This window comes from Typopeltis vanoorti, chromosome 25, assembly GCF_054136105.1.
Source record: "Typopeltis vanoorti isolate ZY-2024b chromosome 25, IOZ_Tvanoo_1.0, whole genome shotgun sequence".
Classification (NCBI taxonomy): domain Eukaryota; kingdom Metazoa; phylum Arthropoda; class Arachnida; order Uropygi; family Thelyphonidae; genus Typopeltis; species Typopeltis vanoorti.
This window is the reverse complement of record NC_143573.1, coordinates 70,660,308-70,686,597: the sequence shown is the minus strand read 5'-3', so window position 1 is coordinate 70,686,597 and position 26,290 is coordinate 70,660,308. Positions and strand designations below refer to the sequence as shown.

At 34.3% G+C, this 26,290-nt stretch overlaps 1 protein-coding gene across 1 annotated transcript in view; it reads left to right on the top strand.

Moving 5' to 3' along the window:
- The first annotated feature begins 463 nt into the window (after window positions 1–463).
- The window catches only part of LOC150092835 (uncharacterized), a 28,916-nt gene continuing 3,089 nt past the window's right edge, over window positions 464–26,290 (top strand). The window contains exons 1-6 of the mRNA XM_090414432.1: window positions 464–1,384; window positions 6,601–7,381; window positions 11,264–11,814; window positions 15,068–15,203; window positions 18,203–18,391; window positions 24,502–24,631. Of these exons, the coding sequence (XP_090270558.1) occupies window positions 680–1,384; window positions 6,601–7,381; window positions 11,264–11,814; window positions 15,068–15,203; window positions 18,203–18,391; window positions 24,502–24,631 (2,492 nt within the window). The 5' untranslated portion in view covers window positions 464–679. The remainder of the gene's footprint in view (window positions 1,385–6,600; window positions 7,382–11,263; window positions 11,815–15,067; window positions 15,204–18,202; window positions 18,392–24,501; window positions 24,632–26,290) is intronic.

Below are 26,290 nucleotides of genomic sequence, written 5' to 3'. Positions count from 1 at the left end.
TGTACAACAGAATGCGAGTCCTGTATATTTTCCTTTTACTCCTGAAAATCCAAGAGCAATTACTTGTCTTTGAATACCATACTAATTATAAACTGAATGCACAGTGCTGCATTTATTTCCAGTGAGAGATAATATATACTCGCTGCAAAAAACATTTCAAGAGGGAAAATAGTTCATATGTAAATTTTCGTTACTAAAACATTATGCATTCACACCAAAATTCTTGTTAGTCTATAATTTTAGTATTATTAAAAACCAAATAAATCACCACAATTGCTCTGTGATGGGAGTTCCTAGTTAAAGATTGTGATTATAATAATAATATAATACAGTATCTTATTTCCTTCCGCGAGTGCCCAATCGACGTTGCACAGTCAGTTGCGCAATTGTATGTTAGCGTTAGAAAATCCGTTGCTTCGATCAGCGCGTCTTTTCTGTGCTGTACCTTGAACTGTACATTGGTTTAGTATAATAGATTGAAGCAGTGGAATATTATACACGTGCTTAGTGCTACAGTTCCGTCAGTGTTAGAAGTGTAAGTGTCGTCTGTAAGCATCAATAAAACAGAATGCTCGCGCAGACGATAACCGATGAAGCATTATCTTATTTTTCAAGAGGCGCTGCAGGGCAATTAAATGAACATTTTAGAAAGTTTTCGTAGTCTAAGCATTAAAACATCATGCATCTTACTTATGTTCCATTTTTTATCTTGTTCATAACAATGTTGTTCTCAAGACTATCGGCTATGGTAGCTAGGGAAGTGGAAATATGTAACATCTCCGTACATACACCAATGAAGGCAGTTCTTTGCGAAAATCCTGAAGGGCTGAAAGGAAGCAACTTCTCTTTGTATGTCAACGTGTGCGATGTGCCAGTGGTTGAATCCACTTCAGATGATACTCCTGTACTCACCCTCAGAGACAGTATTAAACTTAAAGGAGACCAAAGATGGAGTTTGCAGTTCGCATCAGTAGTAGCATGGAGATATACGTTTCCTAGTGATCCTACGAGTATTTATTACGATCTTAGAGACATCGTCATCAATAACAGCATGATTTCTAATATTCCAGTTTTCGATTCGCATGTGAAAAACTCACTACGCTACCTCTCCATCGAGAATACGGAAATTACGAACGTAACAAATGAGTTACAAAACTTTTCGAAGGTTTTTTACCTCTCCTTAAGGAATAACAAAATATATTTTATTGCTGAAGATGCGTTTTGGGGTTTTGAAATGTTGACAATATTAATGATGTCGAACAATAACATTAAAAGCTTAAAGGCAAATATCTTCAAACCAATATCGTCAGCTTTGCTTTCACTGGATTTGGAAAATAATCTTCTGATAAATCTAAATGGAGCCTTGACATTCTTAAACTTAAATGTAAGTAACTAGAACATCTTTCGGCTTACATTTTTTCTTTTGTTTTCTGTTTTAAGACTTTAAGAATGAAAATTATATATTGTATATTATTCAAATATTGAAGTTTGCTAAATGTTGCATTGTTAAATAGTAGACTAATTTTGACAACAACAACAACAAAAAAAAAAAAAAAATCAGAACTTTCCACCAAAGTTTTCGTTACTGGAGTTTTTCCAAATTCACAACAGCAGTGGAAATTTCTTGATAAAGTGGGAGAACGCCTAGCTTTCTTCAGAAGTTGGACAAGATCGGGAAGCAACTGAACAAATTTCAGTGTTTGAGTTCTTTAACTACTGCTGCTAAGGAGGCACATGTCTTAATCGCTTTCGGAATTAAGTCACGTACCTCTCAACTTCGTTATATATGCTACACAGGAAAACCCCTTCAACATTCAAATACAATAAAGGTCGAGTGTTTCGCCCTCTGCCTCAACATGTAAAATCACTTTAATGATTTAAGCAAGTATTTAAACACAAGCGACGATATTTAGATAGGCTATGAGGTATCCGAGGGCAGATGATTGGCACATTTTTTACTATGTGCCCGTGGTTTCCAGGTGGATTTGTCGTTTTAGGAGAGGGAGAGAGAGAGAGAGAGAGAGAGAGAGAGAGAGAGAGAGAGAGAGAGAGAGAGAGAGAGAGAGAGAGAGAGAGATTGAAAAGAAGAAGAAGAAACCTCCGTCTCTCTCTCTCTCTCTGATATCTGCTCGGCTATCTGTTATCGGCATTGAGATAGCACAGCGCAGATAGCGTTTCCTCTTTGCGACCAACAGGCGGTGGTTTTCGAATCCCATTGCAACATCGATATTTTTGAGTCTTTAGGTGACAGCCTCCTTAGCGCAGTTAGTTTAGACGAATCCTTTGGTTGGAAAAGATTCGAATCTCGTCTATGATGTGAGGAATCTTTATCAGATGTTTGCAATCAAATAGAGAGTTTAGCTGGTCTCATTCCACCATATTTGAATTCGAATAACTAAGTTAAAACTCTCTTTTGAAAAACAAGTATCGTATTTCGAAGGGAGTAAGATGCTTCTTTTTTTTTTTTTCTCAGAAAATGTAATTTATTTAACAATAGTATTTACATGGATTAATCCTCCATATTTCGACCGAGTCTCCATTACTCTCTATACGCTTTTGCCATCGCTAAGTGAGACGCTGTATGCCCATAAAATGACATCCATAAAATATAGACTATGAACTGGATGAGTAATACATGTTCAGCCAAATGTTGTATTTGCTTTCCTTGTATGCAAAGTGGTCCGAGATCGGGCGTTTTCATCGAGAAGGATAATCTCATTCATGTTTCTTGTGGGCTAGAATTTACAGATGCATTGTTTCAATATTTTTACAACGTCTCTGCTGACCGTTTCGAATTGATCGTGGGGCCTCTTGGACAAAGATGGTATCTCGTTTGTGCATATGGTCCGCAAACAAAATCCTTTCTTTGTCCTAAGACGCGGTTGCCCACGAAAGGCTGTCTTTTGAATTTCTTCTTGCTGTGTAAAATAAGATTATGCCATTCCATTGACTGTATTTTCGTTTCAGGATCATAACAGTAAATACATGTTTCCCCATTCTATGCAATGCCTTTTGCCGCGCTTAACTTAAAAATAAAAAATAGGACGCAAAATAGGAGCAGGGTTACTTATCAATTCAGGCTCACCAGCGATGATATTCAGGCTTTAAACTTTCAGTCTTTCATAGCTGATGATGTCATAAAAAGTTGGGTTTAAAAGTATTATGTTCCTTGCATTCTTGAATGCCAGTTGAAGATCTAGTCTTTGCCACCAAAGGTGAAGTGTCTTTCCAGCTGCTTCGTCGAGGTGTCGACAGCTGTAAACTATTTTCAAAAAGAGAAAAGAAAAATTCCATGATGATTTCATATTAAGGAATGCTTCAGCAATTCCACTAGAGGAGTGTTTAATATATAATTCCAGTCAGTAGATCAGTGTAGTGTAAGTGACAGCTTGCGTGGAGACATCTAGTAATATTAGACGCTTTTTAAAGGACTCAGAGACAATCCTAATAATTCAGATAATCAATATAAGGGATAAGGAAACTTTCTTGAATAAAAATGTCAAGAGAGTAACGAAGTAATGCGTATTATGCTCTTATTTTCGTACTCAAACATTATATTGTACTTATATATCCAGTACGTCATAATAGTCAACTGCTACACACAGTTCATATCCCAACCTATCGTATCGGCTTTTCCTGCTCATTTTTATTAGCTACTACCTTCATTTATTGTAAGAAAATTTCAGGACATTTCCTCCTTATACCTTTTCTGCGGGAATTTTCACAGATATTGCTCAAAATAATCTAGCATTCATAATCTTTAAGCCAGACACTGATCATCTGTGTAACAAAGATGTTTACATAGAAAACGGAGCCTGCTTGGAAAGTTACCTTTCCATATAGGCTGGCATATTTCAGTTTTCCGCTTCCAGTGAATGCTGCTGACTTTTGATTCAAATGTTTGAGTTACCAAAAACAAATGCATAAATGCGTAATTTTTCATTAGGGACTGACCTTGGATGAAAATTATCACCGAGTGTTAATTTCAATCTAATGAGACTGCTACTACAATCTAAAATGCATCGGAAGTTACTCGTAGAGCATTTCATTCGGTAAATGTAACCTGACCTATAAACAATATTCATAAAAATTATGAACTAACTTTTGTAAGCAAGAATTAATATTAAATATCCTGATATGGTCACCTTAACGACTGCATTAATGTTGCAGGTACATTATTTGCATTATTTTTGCATTTGAACCCAGTAATTAATTATGATCATCTTAGGTGATATCTTCATATTGAAGGTTCGTAATTATGGATCTTTCCATAATGCAACACTGGAGTCTCAAGAACCAAGTGCAGGGGAAAAGTTCCCTATATATTTTTTTGACTGTAGATCCGTGTGTGTTCATGGGATCCGGTTTGCCTGTTCTGAGGGACGAAAAACCCGAGTTTCCGGAAGGAACAACCCTCTAACTCCGTATGAAACCAGATACCTCACCTTTAGTCAAAAGAGACCAGGTTCTTCACGTCATGGAGGGGAGGCGTACCCAGGTCTTTCCGACCAAAGGGCTTTCGTTTATGCCGACTGAGCTACGGAGGTTCTCAGTATTAATATGGCAAATATAGCAGATAAATTATTGAATACAATTGAGGATAACTATTCCAAAGTGTGGGAAATTGTTATCCTCAATTGTATTGGGGATTTCTGAATTTTGAATTCTGAACCTTCGTAGTTTAAGTCGGTAGCCTTTTGATTGGAATGACCCGTCTTCGAAGTACATAGAGGACGCAAACCGTTATAGCTTTTAAATTAGTTAGTGAGTTAGCCATTCTTATATAGAGATGGTTCCCTCCGCCCCTCCCACCCCTTCTGAAAACTCACGATTTTGGCATTAGGCAAAGGAGAAAAATTGGCAGGAAGAACACACAGAATTGAGAGATACAATTACTGGCTTCATAGCCTTAAGTGCTTCGGTAGTAATTCCAAACAACAACCGCTTCGAACTCGTATTTTCCCCTTCAGTTTTTACGGTGTTGCGTCGAATCGCTTAGAGTTGATCCATTTTGGACCTGATAAGCAATTCATATTTTGTGTGAAATATGTTTCGGGAACCATAAAATTTTAATAATTGATTATTATTTAATTAATTGTTTAATAAATTAAATATTTCAAATTACACTGCTGTAGTATTTAATTCTAGTCGCCGACCTAGAAATGGATTTTTTCTAATTCTTTCTAAGCCGGTTCCCGAGTTACTCGATCATATGCACGTGAAAATTCGATTTCCATCTCCTTTCCTGTCTCAAAAATCGATTGTAGAACTTATATAAAATTACAAACAGTAATACTAGTGTTGGCCTACATCGCACGAAATGGTATTAATAGCATCAGAATTACAGCACATTTAATATATTTATTATAAATGCGCCATTATTAGCGTATTGAAATCTCATTTCGATTGCCCAGTGTGAGACTACCGATTCGCTTATTCGAGGCCTGAATTGCTATTCGATCTCTAGAGCAGGGCTTCCAGACCAAGTAAGTAAATAAATAAACAAATAAATTATAAAAATTAATTAAAATAATAGAAAAAAATAATCCTTATTTCAACCATAGTGTTAGTGAACTATATGTTTACAGCCTTGCGTAGGTGGGGGTCTTAATAAAAAAAAAATTAAAAAGGGGGGGGAATAAAACAAGCATGTTTTTGATATCAAATCAAAGTTTCTGGTCTTCAAAAAAATAGTAACCAAGAGTATTAACGCATTATAAAATTCAATATTTCTTTAGCGATTGCTTTTCGAAATGACCTGGGAGATTACGGCAAACAAGTTAATTTACAGCAATACTGCTTCTGTACTGATAGCCAATGCTAAATAATCAATGGTTGGCAATGAACCTAAGCGCTAAAAAACATGTATTTAGCTCTTTTAACTGTTACCTGTTAATTTCTTTTTGCTCTTTGATTGATTTTACTTCTTTCATTACTGATATAAACTCTCAAAAAGAACTTTTAAAATTCGAATAGTATCGTAATTTTAAATCATTGTATTACTGTTGTGATAAGAAAAATACATGATTGTAAATGTAATATTGCATCAAAGCATCATTTTATGTCTACAGTATGAAATTATGAGACATATCCAATATCTATTGACTTGTATAGTTGATTGTACGTAATACGAAATTACATTATTTTAATTCGTATTTTATCCTAACGCAAACGAACAACAAAAATTTGAAGTGAAGTATATTCACCACTAGCTACTTGTATAAGGAGAGCATTTCTCATTCAACCACAAGCTGACAACACTACAAACTGCTTGTAGCACGCCTTCCGAGACGTGTATGTTGTCCTGAATATAGTCACTTCCTAGATTAGTTTCAATTATTAATGAGAACTACAATCGATAAAAACAATCAAAATGTAATGATTTTAATTTAATAAAATGGTTTTAAGTTGTTTTTAGCTGATAAATTTAAATGATTATACGCCTGTAATGAGCATTATGTTTAAACAATGTATTTGTAAGTAATAAATATTTCTGAAATATAAATGGAACCAGAGCATGGGTCCATTTATAATTCTAAATGAACCTATTACTCTGTTAAGCTAACCCGTGAAGTAAAATAGTTTTCATTTCCTTTACAGATGGTTTTCTTGGGTGGAAACAAACTAGAGTCATTGGATGGAGTGTTTCATGACAACATGTCATCACTAACCAATATCGACCTTAATAACAATCCTCTTCAATACATTGGACCCAATGCATTTGGAGGAACTCCGAACGTTGAAGTGTTAAATCTACAGAACTGTAGTCTGAAATATATTCATCCTGAAGTATTGTTACCTCTCCCTAAATTGAGAAAACTCTATATTAATAACAACAACTTTTCAGTTCCTTTCCCGTCTTTGAATGTAGTTAATGTACTGGAATTTTTTCTTCTTAACCATTCTCAGATAAAATTTTTGACAGGTCCTTTACCTTATTCTGCATTCATAAATTTAGCTGGAAATCAACTATCTTCATTAGAATTTATTCATTTCAAAGGTAATTCAATACTCTCTTTTCTGAATGTCAGCTATAATAACCTATCGTCAATATCGCAGGACACATTCAAAGATAACTTCCGGTTGGTTAATATTGATTTAAGTAACAACTTCATAAATAGTTTAAATAACTCACTTCAAAAACTCTGCCGTTTAAATTCAGTAGATCTCTCCAATAACTATTTAGAATTCATTCAAGAAAATGACTTTCTTTGTGGACAAAATCTTGAAGTACTAATCCTGTCATTTAATAAATTGACAGCATTAGGTGATTTAACAGCTCATCTACCTCGACTAGTGTTTCTGGACTTGTCAAATAATCAACTTTTTACCCTGAGGAGCCACAGTCTTCCAGACAACGTGACTACCTTGAAACTATCGGGTAAGTTATATTATCTTATTTATGTTTCTGTAATGGATGACGCGCGTTTTGTGCATGTTTCTGAGGGAAGTACAAAAGCTCTCTAAAAAATCTCTCTCTCTCTCTCTCTCTCTCTCTCTCTCTCTCTCTCTCTCTCTATATATATATATATATATATATATATATATATATATATATATATATATATATATATATACAGGGTGTTCGGGATAAATTTGACATATTTATAATTAATTATATTTTTCCGTAAGTTACATGTATTAACACACACTTCTCTTCATTTAAAAGTTTGGACCCTTCTTCATTCATATACAAGATGTCAGAAAGGATGGATAGCTGGAACCCACCTGAATCATGGAAGAGAATAACTTGTATCATGATGATTCGTGCCCGCCATCAAAATAAGGATATTACGACTGCCGCCCAATGCTCCCTGAATACAGTAAAAACAATCAGGCATGAACTAGAGACTTGCAATGGTGACTACGAGGATGTAGCAAGAAGAAAGATCCCTAGCAGACGATCTGATTGCGTTCGTACAGCAGAATTCCTCGCAAATCTGCAGGAACAGGTGTTGAAGAACCCTGGCATTGGAATTCGGGCTTTGTTCGTGGAGTTGCTAACTGTAGTCAAGCCCTGGATAACAAGGGTAGCCAATGGTAGGCCGTATGTATGGCAGCAGGATTCGGCCCCTTGCCACACCTCTGGGAAAAGTCAAAAATGGTTGTCTGAAAATTTCTACGACTTCACCAGTCCAAATGTTTGGCCTCCAAACTCCCCAGACCTTAACCCCATGGATTATTTTGTATGGGGCGCAGTTGAAAAAGACACCAATCGCACTTCCAGTAATACAAAAGCCCAGTTAATGGATAAAATTAAAACAGTTTTTGCGGCCCTTCCCAGGGAGACTGTAGCATCAGCTTGTTCGAGGTTCCGAAGCAGAATTGAAGCTGTGATCGATGCTAATGGTGGTTATTTTGAGTAAATCTTGTTGATAGTATTGTAATTAACTCTGCCTGTAATGTTTTTTTGTCAATTCATTAAATTTAATAGATACAAAGAAGATTTTCTTTTTCCTTACGAAACTGTCAAATTTATCCCGAACACCCTGTATATAATATATATATAATATATATATATATATATATATATATATATATATATATATATATATATATATATATATATATATATATATATATATATATATAAGATATATATATATATATATATATATATATATATATATATATATATATATATATATAAGATATATATATATATATATATATATATATATATATATATATATATATATATATCTTATATATATATATATATATATATATATATATATATATATATATATATATATATATATATATATATATAAGATATATATATATATATATATATATATAAGATATATATGTACATAGACTCTATGTACATATATATCTTAGACTTTATCGCAGCAATTCCGAGGGTTAAATTAATTTGAATTATGGCCGAGCAAAAAAGCCAGTATCGCATGCTATTTACTTGCGTGTATTTTCTTATATAATGACACCTGTGGTGAGTTCATTACTACAAGAAACACACGTATTAAACACAGTGAAAATTATTTAATTGTAAATATTTCATCCCAAGTATCTTAGGACATCATCAGTACAGTACTTTAAACAATAATAGGAATAACATACAGTTAGGGCGCATGATTATAATAGAATCTCAATAAGCGTGCGTGACGTGTTACAGAAGTAAAAAAAAATAAATAAATAAAATAAAATAATTATTTTACACAATTCTGTATGACAATTTCCCATACTTTAGGAATAGTAAGAATGCCGTTGCGTTTTAAATTTGGTCTGTATAGTAGGGCTTCAGCACTTTCTTTATATAAACGTTCATGTTTATATAAAGATCTATGTAAAGATCTATGTATCTAAGATACTTGAGATGAAATATTTACAATTAAATAATTTTCACTGTGGTTAATACGTGTGTTTATTATAGTAATTGCGTGTATTTCTTACCGTTTTGATTATTCTACAGATGAAAGAGCTTGTTTCCGAGAAGAGAACTTCATCACGTGTGAGACCGAATCCATTTTTAGCTGAAAGTTGTCATTCAGTCTCGGAATGCGAACTGTAATCCAGTTCTAGGCAATGAAGCGACACGTTCGTTTGAGAATGTACTCAAACTTTATATCTGTCAAAGTACTTAAATTGTTATTATTATTATTATTATTATATGTGGGCATCACCATGGAGTCCAGGCTTATCCACTTGTTAGTGGACCTCCCTCGAACCATCGATATCTGCACAATACCTGTCATATTTTGCTTTGAACTCATCACAGGAAAAAGAAAGGATGTGAATGTATTTGTTTTTTTGATGAATATTTTGGTTGAATCTTTTTACAGTAATAGGTTTCTCATTTTAATATTTATATTAATAACCATCTTAATTCTGACGTTGAAATCTCAACGATGATCGCTGTAGCAATATCATCAAATCAGTTAGATTACACTCCCGCAACTCTTGCTCAGGACAATGACTTGCATCTGCGTTTATAGCGGTTTAAATAAAATCCCAATTGAATGGTACTGAAAAATGAAAATAAAATTTAGCAATAAAAACAACAACTCTTACGAATAGGGAATGAAGTCCTATTTGATTGTTCTATTAATCACTCTTGTTTAAGACAGCTCCGTAAATAATATAGTGCAAATTATGTCGAAGACAATCACTAGAATGCGAAAAGAGAATCTCATTTCGAATGTTTGAGTTTGGTTTTCCATTATATAATTCAAAAACAAAACTCTGATGCTTTGTGCAAACAGCAATATACGTGTGTTGTAATACGTAAAAAGTATCGTTAAGCCTAAAATGCTGCATTTGGAAGACAAGTAACAAAAGTATTCCACAGAAACGAAACGTCTGTATGATAAGGAAGAGAATAATAATCTAATCATTCATTGTAAAATAAATTTAAGGAATTTTAAGGACATGTTCTTCCTTTCCCAAATTTAACGACCACTAGTTGTATTTAGAAAAGAGAATACTTATTTTGTAATCTTTTAGAAACCAATAATTTGTCAAGCGAACATAAATTAAATTTATATATCATTCTTACTAATATTTTGAGAATCCGAAGTTTATCGTAGAATAACTATTTTTGACTCATTTGAAATTTTCTGAAAAAATAGATTTTCGTGTCTGTATCCCTCTCAAATAAAAAAAAATGCAAATTCCATTTATATTGTTGTATAAAAAACCAGATAGGAAAATGCGAGACTGAATACGAGACTGAATGACAACTTTCGTTGTTAAATAAAAAAATTACTTGCATATTTGTATATTTTACAAATATTATCCTCGTTATTTGTATATTTTATTCATATTAACATTGTAATTTAGAAAATATCACATACTTAATTCGCCATTAATTTTCTTTCTTGCTTTTCTTTTTATATGAATAAATACTTGAGGGATCAGTGTCGTGTAATAAACTCAATTTTAATATTTAATTTGCTAGTCTAAATCAAATTAACCTTGTTTTATTTGGTCTACACAATTTAAGGTTGTGACGGTTCATGTTGGTGAAGTAAATGCTCATTAGCGGAAGGAATTTTGTTAGCCGATAGGGAAAGACGGTAGGTTTTTTAACGGAAAGGACAGAATAAATGTGGAGATGAAGGGGGGGGGAAATACCTGAATACAGTGGGCAACGAAACATTATTATTTTTTTTTTTTGACAGCCCTTGGAAATCTCAAAAAATTACATCTATGAAAAGGATTGGTATCATATTAATATGACAAATGGACGAGTGTGAGAAATGTTTTTTGAAATTTATATTTATTGCTTTTCTTTCTTTAGGTAACCCTTGGTCTTGCAACTGTCTCCTTTCATCGTTTGCAGAATGGCTGCAATACCGACCCTCATCTGTCGTCACCGACAATCCTCTCTGTAATTCGCCATCGTGGTGGAAAGGTAGCCTTATGAATATTTTGACGGTGAATAACTTGATGATATGGAGGTGTCCTGGACCATGTAGCTGTAAATGTGTGAATGAAAAAGAAACGAACCAATACTTGGATGTCAAATGCAATTCCTTAAATTTGCACCAAGTTCCAAAGGAATTAATTTCTTATCTTACGCAGTTTATATCACATGATACCTCCGTCCCTTCAAATATGCCTCAATTGCGGGAATTTAATCTGGAATACAATCAATTGACAGTGATTGAAGATACCGTTGTTAATCTGAACGCCACAGTTTTGAAACTTCGAAACAATTTATTAACCAGATTGCCAAACAGTTTCTTTCGTTCGAAATCTTTGCAAAGTGCTACCTTTTCCCATAATCCGTGGATGTGTGACTGTGAAGCAATGAAATTTAAACGGTGGCTTGCACTAAAAGATATCTTGGTAAGTTACATTTAAATTACTAGTATCCACATGAATTCCAAATTTTATACCTCAATATTATTCTCTCCTCCCAACAATACTCGGCACTTGTGTAAACTTACATCTATACATTCAGTCCATCTATACGCATATAAACCATCGACATATTCAGCTTATCCATTTATGGATAGGCTGAATATGTCGATCAAGTAAATCAACTGTCAACCAGCCTCCCATGTTTAGTCTCTAGAGCAGAGTTTCGGATTATCTCACCCTCAGATTACTTGCGATATCAGTGTGCAATAGATTTCCAACCTTTCGTCAGAGGAATTATCACAGAAACATGCCAACTAAGTCTACTGCGTAGTAGACACTTTCACCGTCGATTTAAACATTACTACATTTTTTAAATGTGATTTTCATTCACGAAAGATTGTAAGCCTATAACACATTAGTACCGTGAACGAGCTAAGTCTTTTGCTTTTTTAATTATTTTTTAATATTTTTTTGTATTTTTATTGATTTTTATTTAGTCTGGATACTCTGCACTGGAGACTACACATTGAACTTTTTCAAGCCACTTCAAAACTCAGGGTGGTAGTCTCACACCGGGCGATTAATTCATCTCCAAACCCAAAGACAAACAAAAACCCAAATCAGAAACATCCTTACCCACGGCGGGATTTGAACCGAGGAGCTGTTGGAAACGTGAAGTGGTTGGTGATATTTTTAATATTCCCTAGAGAAGGGGCTTCCATGATTGATACACTTCAAGTTCACACCAGACTTACTGTGGGGATGTAGAACCTCCTTCATTCACGGATAGTATAGTAAAGATTACCGCAGACTGGCGGCTAGATTGCACAGGAGTTCTCCCACTCAGCTAGTGCATGATCCTGCTGCCGCCTGCTTTGCCAGATTATCCTTGAACGAGGTCAATGTATTGTGTTGGAGGAAACCGTCGAGACCACGCTCTAATTAGATTTACTCGGTGCGTTATGCAGACATGTACAGACAATGCGTTGTTTTACAGACAATACGTTGTTTTACAGACAATACGTCCGGACGGGGGTTGTCCTCACACTACATGTGTTGTCTTTTTCAATATCATTAAAAGTAACACCAGTTTTTTTTTTTTTTTTTTTTTAAAAAAAACAACCCTCTTCTTTCAAACAACACGATACCGTAGAAGTTCTTCTCTTCGTGTCATGGTATTCAAGTCTGTTTTTTCTCAGGTATCCTCTTCATCCAATGAATAAACGACCTCTTCTCACCGACCTCAAATCTTGTCGTAGTTTTGCTGCTGCTGATGATGATGATGGTGCACCTATTCTACAAACTTTTCAAGCTCCAAGATCATCTACAGTGATTGCTTTAAACTCTGATCACTACGCATTCTTCAATGTGACTATCACAGTCTAATCAACTTTAATGCTACCAAAACACCATCTTGTCTGCTCTCTCTCTCTCTCTCTCTCTCTCTCTCTCACACACACACACACACACACACACACACACACACACACACACACACACACACACACACACACACACACACACACACACACACACACACACACACACACACAAAATCTGGTTTTCCTTCTGGTTTAATAATGTTTATGTTAATACATTTCTTCCTGGACAAGAATCAGGTTGCTATGCTCAAGATATTCTTCTCTGGCATTTCATCTGTATGCCATTTCCTAACCTTCTACAGGTCCCACGTCAATCCAACCATAGAATACCTTTCGCTAGTGGGCTGGTACATAAATAAACTCTTCTAACAATTGTCGATGCTAGTTAGAGAGGCTAGTCCAGTTGATTGATGATCCTCTCTCTTTCTCTTTGACAGACACACTTCTGCCACTTCTTCACAGATGTTCTGTTTCTGTCTCATGCTGTTATAAGTATTTTCATGGATGCTCTACTGAAATGACTTCCATCACTCTTCTAGTACGTGCGTATACTGGACAAGTGGTTGTATCCATCGCTACAGATCACATCCACTGATCTAGTTTCTCCTCATCCTCTCTGTTTCATTTCACTTGCTTTGATTCTCTGGAATAGCTTCCTCATCTTGTATTCAAAAATAATATAACCAGCAGATGTTCAAAAAATGATATTTGCTGGTTTCTTTTCTCTGCCCAACCTATAGTACTAATGTATTATAAGTTTAACAGCTTATAACACATTATAATACAATTATAAGCAATATAATACTCATAATGCAATGAGTTTATGAATGGTGCAATCATTACACCATTCCATCAAGTCAGCCTTTGATAATAAGTTCCCCGCAACAGGTGAGTCATGTGCGAGATAGGATTGATAGTATCGTAAAATCCAACAGACGTATAGCAGTTAATCAAGTGACAAGTTGGATAGTGTCCGTTAATGATCATAACAGTTGATACCTCATTTGGACACTGCCCCCCCAACAATGTATAACAGCAGACACCTAATGAAAGTACCATGATTATCCAAAAAAACGTAGCCAAGGATAAAATGAGCGAAGAAACATCCGCATCAATTCTGCTTCCTATTTTATGAAGATAAAAGGATAAGATTATGGCCACAGCATAAAGTCACGAACCCGCCATGCTTGTTCAGAACAATATAAGGTGGTGAGAAATGAAATGAGAGTATGCACCATGTTTCCACTGCTTAAGATATGGATCAAGGGCTGAATGGTGCGGCTTACTCGAACCCGTTATCAACCAAATACACTTCCTGATGTGGACTTTTTACCCAGTATGTGATGGACACTTGCAAAAACCTTGTGATTCACCATTTCAAAGGACAGACCTTCCAGAAGCTGGTCAGGCAATGTGATTTCTCCTTAATTTTAATATTCCTCTTACACACACACACACACACACACACACACGGATCTCATTTCGGTTGGCTTTTTTAATGTGATGTTATGACGAACCTGTCACCAAGTAAAATTTGAGGAAATTGCAGGAATTCATCATGTCCACCTTTGTAGGATACTTGTGGAGTGTTCGCAGCAGAATCTTGTGGAATTGATGTCCGGCTTATCCAGGCTATTCTGAAGGCAAATAGTAATCATGGAAACTATTAGATAGAAGTCTCGAATAAACTGGCCACTTAGTGTATAATATTTGTTAGAAAAAGTTGATGAATTAATCTCATTTGTTAACATGTACTCAATTTTCATCACTCAGTGTATTATATAATACAGTTGCCTCATTAAGATGGGGATCATAATAATCCCTACGACTAACAGATTTTTTTTCTCTTCTACTAGATACCTGACATTAATAGCACAAGATGTTCTACATATGTAAAGAGCAATGCTAATAAACCGATTATGGAGCTTACTGAATTTAACCTTTGTCCAGCTAACGTGCTATTTTACATATTGTTGTCAGCAGGAATTGTTGGTGAGTAATTTTGCTTCACAAAAAATAAACTAACAGAATATTTTATCTTGATATTATAAGTTTTATGAAATAGCATTTATTTATATTGATAAATGGTTGGCTGCTTGTTTGTCTTCGCAGCAACTTAAAGTGCACAACGAACTACACGATCTGGTAGACTATGAAGACTTCGATTTTGTCGTACGTAATTTTGATTCACTGGGCAGATATATCAAAGACTCTCGTAGGTTTTCCTCCTATCAATGTTGGCAGTGGTAAATATCTCATGGGCTACAATATGATACGTTAATGGTTTCCGAGGTTTAACAAACCTAAAACCAGCTGGAAAAATGTATTTTTCCAGCTGGTTTTAAGTAAATGTACAGTTGAGTTTATTATTTTTAATATACCTATTGATTCTCTCAGGCTTTCAGATGAATACTTACACGTGATATTGAGTTATGTCGCTACCTATTTAAAAGCGATACACAAATTATCCAAGTCCGTCCAACCTCAGATAACGCACTAAAGTTAGCCTTTTTGAAAATTACAGAAAATGTCTTATATATTTACAGTATAACATTCCCCCCCATAACTGTTTCAAAATTGTTACATCCATTAGTTTAAACACACAATAACACTATAAACTGTAAAACAGTATTTATTTCTGCTTTTAAGAATGTAACAGTTAAATGATAGCTAATTATTATACATCCTTGTACGTAATAAATTTACAAACATGCTTTCCTCATCCCTATAATAACTATTAGCTAGTCTTTCAGTCTCCATTTATAAAGCCGGATATGGTTGTAAGTACAAAAGGTTGCGTGAACCAAAATATTGCTTAAGCTGCTCTCATTGAATTGTGTAGTATGCGACTTCGAACCAATGGTGTGACTTTGTATATGGCTCGATGCCACAGAAAGGACAATGAAAAAGTTAAGGTAGAGCTGAGAACATCGGGGACTTGTGCAGGAACAAACGATTTCCCGGTGTGTGTTGAGGAAGTGGGGGAGGTCAGGAAAAAAAAGTATCTTTCGTACATTATTTTAATTTATTATTATTACTTTGCACTTTTTATTTCTGGATATTTGTTGACTATTTGTAGTTTATTATGCAAAATAAAAATGTATAAACTTTCAAATTATTATACGTAATAGATGAATGAAAACTACATGTAAAACTGAGCCTATACTAGCCATTCGAAGGGTTAAAACATGTCGGTTGAATTCAAATCTGAAGACATTTTGACGTATAGAATAGCTCATATCTTACGACTGAACTTCAAACACTTCTGCATTATTCTTGAAAGGGAAAAAATGGGGAGGGGAAAAGTAAGGATAATCACTTACTCCCCCCACCTTTTTTTTTCACAGCAGAACCTACTTTTGCTGTGGAAACATGAAAGCATCGCATAACATAATTTTCAGGTCACTTCCGTAACACCGCCTCGATATTTGCCCTTCGGTCAGAAATATCTCTACGAATATGAGAAGAACCTTAAGAGAACCACGCGTGATCTAGATCAAGCGAATCCAAACCAAGAGAACACTCATACATTACAGATATTGGAAAAGTTTTTGGAGATTTGCCACAATTTGAAAAAAAAACTCGCAGACGAACCGCGTAGCTTAGAAATATCGAAAAAATTAAGAAAGGTTAGGCATGAATGCATAAAATATATGTAGATACTACTCTATTTTATCATTTACTACTATAAAGTATACACAAATTTATTATAAAAGTTATCAAAACTTATGCATACAAACACTTACAGGCCGTACATGGCCACTCGCAGTCGAGAGAAATGTAAACAAACGTAAAGATGCAGTATTAAATCATAACTGCATAAAAGTAACTATTAATTAGTTAAATTAATTAATTAGCATAAAATAAAGACGTTTATAACGATTTATTCATTAGTAGCAATATGATTGCTTTATAAGCAATCATATTGCTGTTTCTTCGTTATCAACGCCTGAATCGTTATACCTGTAAATATATATGAATCATTTTTTTTTCACATTAACTTTTCATTTTTGATGTCTAGTGTTAGTAATACGTATAACATTTACAGTGTTTTGTATCATATAAGACAATATTGATTTAGGTACTGACAGACAGACGATTGATTCATCCTGTATACAGACGACGTAAACTTACGGTATCGATAAATACAATACAGTACTGTAAATGTATTTTCACTTCCTTATGAGTTTCTTTAATAATATTTTCTTTCCTCTAGCTTACTTTATTATAAGAATGTAGTATATAATACATACAAAATATGTGTTAATCGACTGTTTATGCTATCGATAAGGCTTCTGGTCAACAGTAGGCTATTAGTAGTTAAGGTTTTGGGGGAGTCAAAAGTTAACACGGATTTTCGAACAACGCGGGGGATTGGTGCCCCCAATCACCGCGTTATTCAAGGGTCAATTGTATTTTCTCAAACTGAAATCGTTGCTATTTACTTAAGTTGAGAGATTCACCTACTCAAGAATTTTGTGTACATGTCTTAGCCCTCACACCTACATATTGGAATTGGAACTTTTCGATGGGAATTTTGCAACATCATCAACAACAAAACTCACTGTGTTTTATAATACTCAAATTTGAGTCACTGATATGTGTGCAAGGAAAATATATGAGCATTTATCAGAATAATACACCTGAAAACAAATGTGTCAAGTGATGGTATAGAGAATGTTGAAAAACGTAACTATACAGGCACCCGAGAATGATTTTCGATGCTCATTTCTTTATAGCTTCATTACAAGAAAGATGAAAAGACGAAATTAGATATGTTGTAATTGTTGGCGTACATATACGTACATTTTGTCTCGTATATGACAAGAAAATAAACGAGGTGACACCTGTCATTCACAATATTTTTATTCCTTGTATTAATTTTTCGACATATGTTTATATCTAAAAGTTAAAAAAAGCATTACAACTAAATTATAATTCAAATAAAATATTTTGCTTGATCATACTTTATCTTTCCCTTATTCTTCTAGTGACATTAATTGCTGTAGCTTTGGTTTGTTCTGTGTACACTCGCCATCTCCTGAACCTAAAGGTTTGGATGTATGCTCATGGCCTTACTTTTATTAAGGAAGAAGACCTTGACCAAAACAAACCATTTGATATCTTTCTATGTTACAGTAGCGAAGATGAGCCCTTTGTGGTTTCTCAGCTTGTGCCAGGTGAGTTCTAATTGAAATGCATACAATTTGTAACTTTAAATATTTATTTCATAAATTTAGACGAAAATTTAAATATGGAGATACTTTTTCTCACAACTGAAATGGTGAACTTCAGGCATGATAATCATTTCATTTTTCATCTAAGGTTGTGTACAGTAATCCCCCACTATACTGAAATAAGTGTTGAGGTAACACTTTATTTCAGTGAAACCCAAATTGCACACATCTCCAAAGCATTAATGCAATTTGAGCCATTCTTTCTAAAAACACTGGTTGGCATTCACCCGATGTTTCATTTCGTTACAAAGGTGTTCTGTTGGAACTCTGTGCAGACTAGTCGAGTTTTAACACGCCATTTGTCTCAAACCATGTTACAATAGAGCTTGTAGCATGATGGTGTTGCTATGTTGAAGAAAATTAGTATATTCCGTGAAACTTCTGAAACGTAGGACGCATTACATTATCCAGTGGTGCTGCTGTAGCATGACTGATAATATCGGCATTCATTGTTCAAGATGCTACAACCAAAAGACCAAATCCATACTAGGAGAAATAGTTACCATTACTTCTTTGGAATTACATTCGGGCATAAAATCTTGCCCCAACCACGCTCCTCCTCCCCGTTGCTCACACTTATTTAGTTGGAAGAAGGTAGACATGATTCATTGTTCCATAGCAGGGACTTCAAACACTCCAGAGCAGCGATTTCAACCTTTTCAACTCACGGCAAACTGAACAAGGCACAACATTAGTTTTTTTTTTTTTTTTTAAGGAGAGATTTTATAATTTAAAGAACGAATATTAAGATTGTGCATAAAAGGTCAATAACTAAAATTTTAATCATTGTGTTATTTTTAAAAATAATGTTATCGTGGATTTCAAAAGATTTATTTTTATAATTTACGTTCATATTTCTTATTATTCCAGTTATTGAAATGAGATATCGTTGAAAAAGATATAATTTATATAAAAAAAATCTATAACGTATTTTATTGGTCTAAAAAAAAAAAGTGCTCTCTCTTTCTATCTCTCAATCTCACTGGAATCCTCTTAGGCTTCCCGACATAGAAATCATGCGCTGCCCGTGCATGATTTCCACTCGTATTAGCGAAAATAGCTGCCAATAGCATCAAGAATGTCTTGAGCTTTTGTTGATTTTGGAAGTGTTTTGCAAAGTAAAAATTATTCAGTGATGTCACGTGACTCATCCAACCGGATGGGGAAAAAAAACCCGGCTTTTATAATGTTAGCTATCACTTCTTGTATACACCGACTAACAGTGTCATTTGATATAGGTATGTTCAAAATTTCTTTTTCATATTCCTCGCAAAATATAATATTTATAATTTTAAGCGTGCTTGGTAAAATTAGTGACTCAGCAATTGTATGTGATTTCATGTTTTTTTTTGTTTTTTTTTGACGATTTCGACAATGGTATAGTAGATTGTTTCTTGAGCTTTGTCAAAATATTTGTAGTTTTGGTTAATTGTTCAGCCTGACGCGTTTGATCAGCTATAAGACTTTTAAAATGTTTAATTGGTTTCTCGCATAAATGTGTTTTGTGTGAAAGTCTTTTCAGCTTACTTGGAACCATAACTTGGTTTACCACTTTCTCCCCACAAACATAGGACTTGGCTGTACTTCTCTAAATGAAATGAATACAAAGAACAAATAGTCTTCATTATACGAACTTCATCAGAACTAACCTAACTGTACTATATGTGTTACTATCAGAGCTAGTATCAGCCACACTTGATTCATTGTCATCACTTAACTTACGTTTTTAATTATAAATCTGTCCATGTATAATAAACCCTGAAATAAACAAAACAAGAATAAAACTTAACTAAATTCAGAAATAAGAAAATTATTAAAACGAAATCGTAATAACAAAAAAAAATTAGCATAAACTCACAAGGAATGACACTCCCGATCAGAATAACAGCTGCCTGAAGACGACTGACACTGGTGACTTGAAATGGTGACAGGGAGGGTGGTAAAAGATTGCAGAGTTATTTGGGGTCCGGAACAATAAGGATGGAAGTTCTTGGAATTTTATAATAACTTTTTTACTATTAAACTTTTATCGTTTTCATTGTTATCGGCCTTTTTATTCAAAATAGACAGTACTTCTAAAATTTACCTCGATGATTTTTTATTCCTCAATTTTTCCTCACCTCTTTTCTACCCTTCATCCTAACTCTCGTGGCACACCAGTTGAAAATCGCAGCTCTACGTACTAATCAGGTTGTTCTTTACATTTGTGTAGTCTTTCTAGTTGGATGTTTATGTTATGTGCAGCTACTCTACCACAGAAACGGGTCGACTTTTTTACATTACTGATCTGAACTTCTGTAAAACTGCCAAGATTTCCTTACTTTCCTTATGAATACACTTTTTGTTAGTACCCTGAGTTCTCCTGTGAGTGTATTATTTGAGGGTGGCACTACACCTGCATTTCCATTTACTTATAATGTTGTATACGGTTGTTTTTGAGTGTGCAGTTACCAATATCACAAACGTATAAGTCATGATATGGCATACTATGCTTACACTTCTTTCGGAGCCTTGAGTTCATCTTCACGTGCATTTAGAGTATAAAGATGTACAGTCTATTCTCGTGGTATATCTGTTTGTTAAAAATAATAATATAGGCTGTGTGATTTTATATTTCTTTTGATTGATGCTATATTTCTATGATGATAGAAATATAGCATCAATATGTTGCATTCTAAAACAGAGGGAAATACATTTCGATGCTTATTTCAACCCTAATGTATATCACTTGTGTATTCAATGATACCTGTCATTGATTCCAATGATGCCTGTCATTGGGAGCTGGGTTTTTTGAATTACTGCGAAGAAACGAAAGTCGTCTGTTTGTTAATTGGCGTATTCTTCTCCTGTCCTCTGCCTGTTTTTCGGAATGAAAAAAAAAATAGTAATTCCAGGAATGAAAACCTGCCACCCCATATGAGACTGACTAACTCATCTTCAATCAAAAATTGAAGCTTGCCAAAGACGTAAAGATTCTTTACGTCTTTGGCAAGATTCGAACTCAGGTCTTTCCAATTATGGGATATCTTTGTTATTAACTGAGGTTCAGTCTCATTTAGGACTTCTGTTCAAAATTTTTCCAGAACAAAAGAAAACTTCTAACCTTTAATATAAGATGAATTAACTCAGATCTCAATCAGCAGAGTTAGTTGGCCTGAGACAAAAGACTTCAGTTTCGAGAAACCTAAATTTTTACGATTTCTGGAAGGGAAAACATGCTTTTAAGACACGCAAGTTGCATAAGGAAGTTCGTAACTTGACCTACATTTGTTTCTCATATGTCGTTTATTATAAATCCTTCATGTGTAAGATTATAATATTCTTGAAATAAACCAGATTTAGTCTCATATAAGATATTTTATCGTCACTTCAGACTCTTTTCTATGAGAAAGATAAGAATAAAGTAGGCAATACCCAGAGATATATAGGCAAACAGAAGTAAAACAATAAATAATTTTTGAGTTTTTATTTGCTTTCTTCTCGTTGATTTCAAAAAGTGCATTTTTCACAATTAGCCACAAATTTCGTTAAAATGTAAATAAAATCTATAAAAAAATAAAAATATTTATTGCAAATTTACTTTAAAATATATTAAATGAGTAGAAAGTAAACAGCAATCCTACTTTCTTTTCGTCCAAATACATCCAAAGGTAAATTTAACACGGCGTGTCAGACACACCTGAATACAAATGTTGCTGACTAATACTTTGACCTGCTCTGCTTGGTTGCTTATGGTCGTTGAATAGTTTGTATTGTTACGGTTTTTTGCAGATACAATGTAAGGCTTCCGTAATTCATTTCGATGACTAACAGCATATATTAGTAGCAGTCATCCAAGACAGTTGTGCTTGAATGAAAACGTCAGATTCTGGCTATATTAATGCCGATCAAAAATGTAGCGAAATATTATTTCCGTACATTTTTCACGAATTTTCCAAGCAGTCAGTCTCGCCTTGAGAGAAAATGAGTAGAAGAGAAAACTTCACTATCGTTATTCGATGCTTTAAATTGCGCTTATTCCGATCCCAATAGTGATTTGTAAGAAGCTTCCCGAAAAGTGCTAGAGATTAATTTCATTTACTTAAGTATGTAAATTAATGGTTACCGTTACGCAGGTGTATAAATCAGTTTTAGTAATCTTTTCTGTCACAGTTACAAAATGGACAGCTTTCGTTTTTTTTTTTTTTTTTTAAAAAAGGAAGCAACTACCGTGTTGACAATATAGACCAATGAATTTGGTCTATATTAAACTGAAGTAAAACTTCAGTTTAATATAGACCAAATTCTACCGTAACACTACCGGTCTGGCCTTTGGTGAACAAAAAAACAAAAAAAAAACTTTACAATATCGGAGCTAGAGTCTTGTTATTTGTTAGGAATCACTAAAAGATAAATTAAGCTGGAGATTACTCACATATATATTAGAACAAAAACCGTATTGGTGGTGGCAAGTAAAACCTGAAATTATTGCTTATAGTCATAAAGTGAGAGATTGTTGGAGAACCTGAAAGAAGTTATATGGACTGAATATGTCTCATCCATATTCTTGGGATTTTATACCACCATTATTGTTAAGATTTTGATATTCTATATGGCTAGTATCCAAAGAAGAAAAATAGCATTTGCAGGACATTTGATGAGGGGTTCTTCTGGAGAGCTTCCCAGAATAGTATTGCAGGGGATGGTGGAAGGAAGGAAGGAGAGGAAGACCCCGACTGCAATGGAAAGACAACATCAAAGATTGGACGGACAAGAATCTTACAGCAAGAGATAGAGAGGCATGGAAGCAGACTGTTCATCAGCTGCAACCCTCTTAAAGAGGAGACCACAGGATTGGATTAGATTGTTAAGATCAAAATTTCAGAAGCTTCCTTAAATTTGCGTTCGTATCAGGTTTTTGTGTGATGTAAAGAACAGGTATCCTTCCAATCAATTTGGTGTAGGGTGTTAACAGCAAGATCCGAGAGACTGCTTTACTAAAATTGTTATATTTAATGTGTCGTTTGGTTTCTTTTTTACGAATTGGAATGGTGCGTCCAGTTTCACCAATATAAGACAAGTTACAGGTACAATGAATTCGATATATCCCAGGTTGGACCATGGAGGGGGAGATCCTTAGATGTTTTTTTAATGTTATAAGTGGTTTAAAAGAAGCGTTAAGAGTATAATGATGTATAATTCTATTTATTTTTATCGGATAACCTTCTAAATGTATGGGATAGCTATGGTTTCACTGCAATCTGTATTTGCATTTTTAGGTCTAATTTTATGAGGAATTTTATTGATGGTATTTTTCTTTAGCCATTGTTTATAAATGCATCGCTAATAATTTGTAATTCTTAAGAGCATGCTCATCAGGACAAATTGTTATAGCTTTATTTTCCAAGTTTTTGAAGATTTTGTGAAGGGTTAGATTATGTGTGTAGTCTTGGGGTAGTTAGTGAAGGGTAGATTGTGTAGGCAAGACATTTGATCAGTGTATCCAGGAAAGGAAGTGAGTAGTTTTGATTTTTCAATGGGAAATTGAATGCGTTCATGATGTGAAAATTTTGGTTTATATATATAAATTTATTTATTTACAGAATAATTGACTCGGTCAAATGACATGTTTATAATTATTAATTCACTAAATAATTATATATATATATTATTTTTGATTGATTATTTGGGTGATTATTTTAGTTTATATTAATCTCAAGTTTTTCTATGACACGGTAGTTATTTCCATAATTTTCTTAAAAATCAGTCGTATGAAATTTTACAATCAGTTTGCACATGCTAAAATTAGTTCATTTCATCTTCAAAAGCATTACTTACTACAAATTAAAGATAATAAATATCATAACTTATAAAATTATTTCAGTATGAGTTTAATATTTTAGTTTGTTTTTTTTTTGATAAAAGTATTTATTTGCTGTTCCTTCTTTATATAATCATCAAACATTCGTTGGTTAATCTCGTGCATAATTCTGTTTATATTTATTTTATCTTAATTATGGAATAAAGTTCTGAAAATAAATGAATTTTTATTATTCGTTTTGCTCTCTTTGAAGCCTTGGAGAACGGTGATCCCAGCTATAACTTATGTCTGCATTATCGACATTTGTTGCCTGGTGTTTTAATTCAGGAGAATATCGCTGAAGCTGTGAAAAGCAGCAGACGAACACTTATTGTTCTATCCAAGTAAGTAAAGCTGTCAAAAGTCTTTTTTTGTTTGTTTCTCTAGCCTGGTTAGCAGATGGTTAGCATATCCACTCTCCAACCAACATGCTGAGGGTTCAAATTCCGTCTTGATCATGGATGTTTGTGATTGCCTTAAAGTGGAATATGAGTTTTATAGCGCGGTGTGAGACCACCGTCTAGCTTATCTGTGCCAAGCATCTCGAAAAAATGTTATATGTTTGGTCTCTAGAGAAGAGGTTCTGGACTATATAAATAATCAAACATTTTAACTACTAATGTACTATAAGTACATTATATAGGTGGTGTTATTAGAAACACACCACCAGTAAATCATGAATGCTGAGAATTTGAAAATAGCGCATGTGGTATGTAGATGTCAGAAGATGTAGATGCGGTATGGATATGCACCAGAAAAAAATCGCCCCCCTTTTATTCCCAAAGGGATTAGGCCAAGTACCTTAAGCCTAGAAACTTTTTGATGATTTGAAAAGGGCATCTATGTTATATATAACACCCTCCATTTTGAACTCCTTGTGTGGGTGCTTATCTGACTGATCTCAGTGTCACTCACTGTGCTGGATCCAGACTGCTGCTGTCCATTCAGTGAAGTGTTAAGCTTTCTGTCGCACTTGGAACGGAATTAAAAATAGGAGGCATTACTTTATGGCCTTCCCTCGTATTTCATCTTATGAAGTATGTCCCTATATTCATGTTATCTCTGTTCGTTGACAATTATGAAGTTTTGATAGACGAATTTTAACCTGCACGTGATGTGGAATGCAAACGTAAAAATACTGGTCGTTGCAAAAATGTTCCTCTTTTCATTTTTGAGTAAGATATTGTTGCTTGGATATTAAAAAAAAAGGCCGTCGTACATTCTTTGCATAATAGCTCCAAGGGCCCGAAGCAAGTAAGCAACAGCCACAATCAGCTTGTAGTCCAACTAGCCAGCTGGTCCACTCTGTAGGACATAGATGTTCACAAAAGTAATATAAAAAGAGGTGATGCTTTCTTTGTTGTCTCATTGCATTAGACGAGACGTAGACTCAGTCCTACCAAACTGGAACTTGGAACAAATAATGGCCCTATCAAATGTCTTCACAACTGAATAAACTCTTTAGGAACCAAGAAAATAAAGATATGATGTTCGTTGCCTGTGAATGTGAAAGTATTCTGTTTCGATATATGTTGTTTCTCAGACAATAGTTAGTTAGTACACATTACTATTGCTTGTTCCTGCAATCTAAACGGCTCGGAAATTCGTACATTAGCTGGACTTTCTCCTTTCCTATTGCACTGTAGTGCATGGCTGCGACTTTAATTCAATCGTTGATTCAATCCCTCCACTTTCTTTATTCGACCAAAATGTGATCTGTTTTTAGAAGAGGTATGTCCATTCTTCAAATTCTGTGGGGGTCCCATCAGCTGTACAATCTCAAACTATTTTATTTATTTATTCATTATTATTTTCACCGAATTGCTCACTGCCTTTCCAAATGCACTCCCTGAGTTTTTGAAGGGAGTGCATTTCCTGCTTTAAAGGGGCAAACGCTCCCTGAGTTTTTTAAGAGAGTGCATTTACTGCCTTAAGGGAGGCAAACACTCCCTGAATTTTCCCCCTTAAGTCACAGAAACATTTGGATAGCAGCAAACATTAAA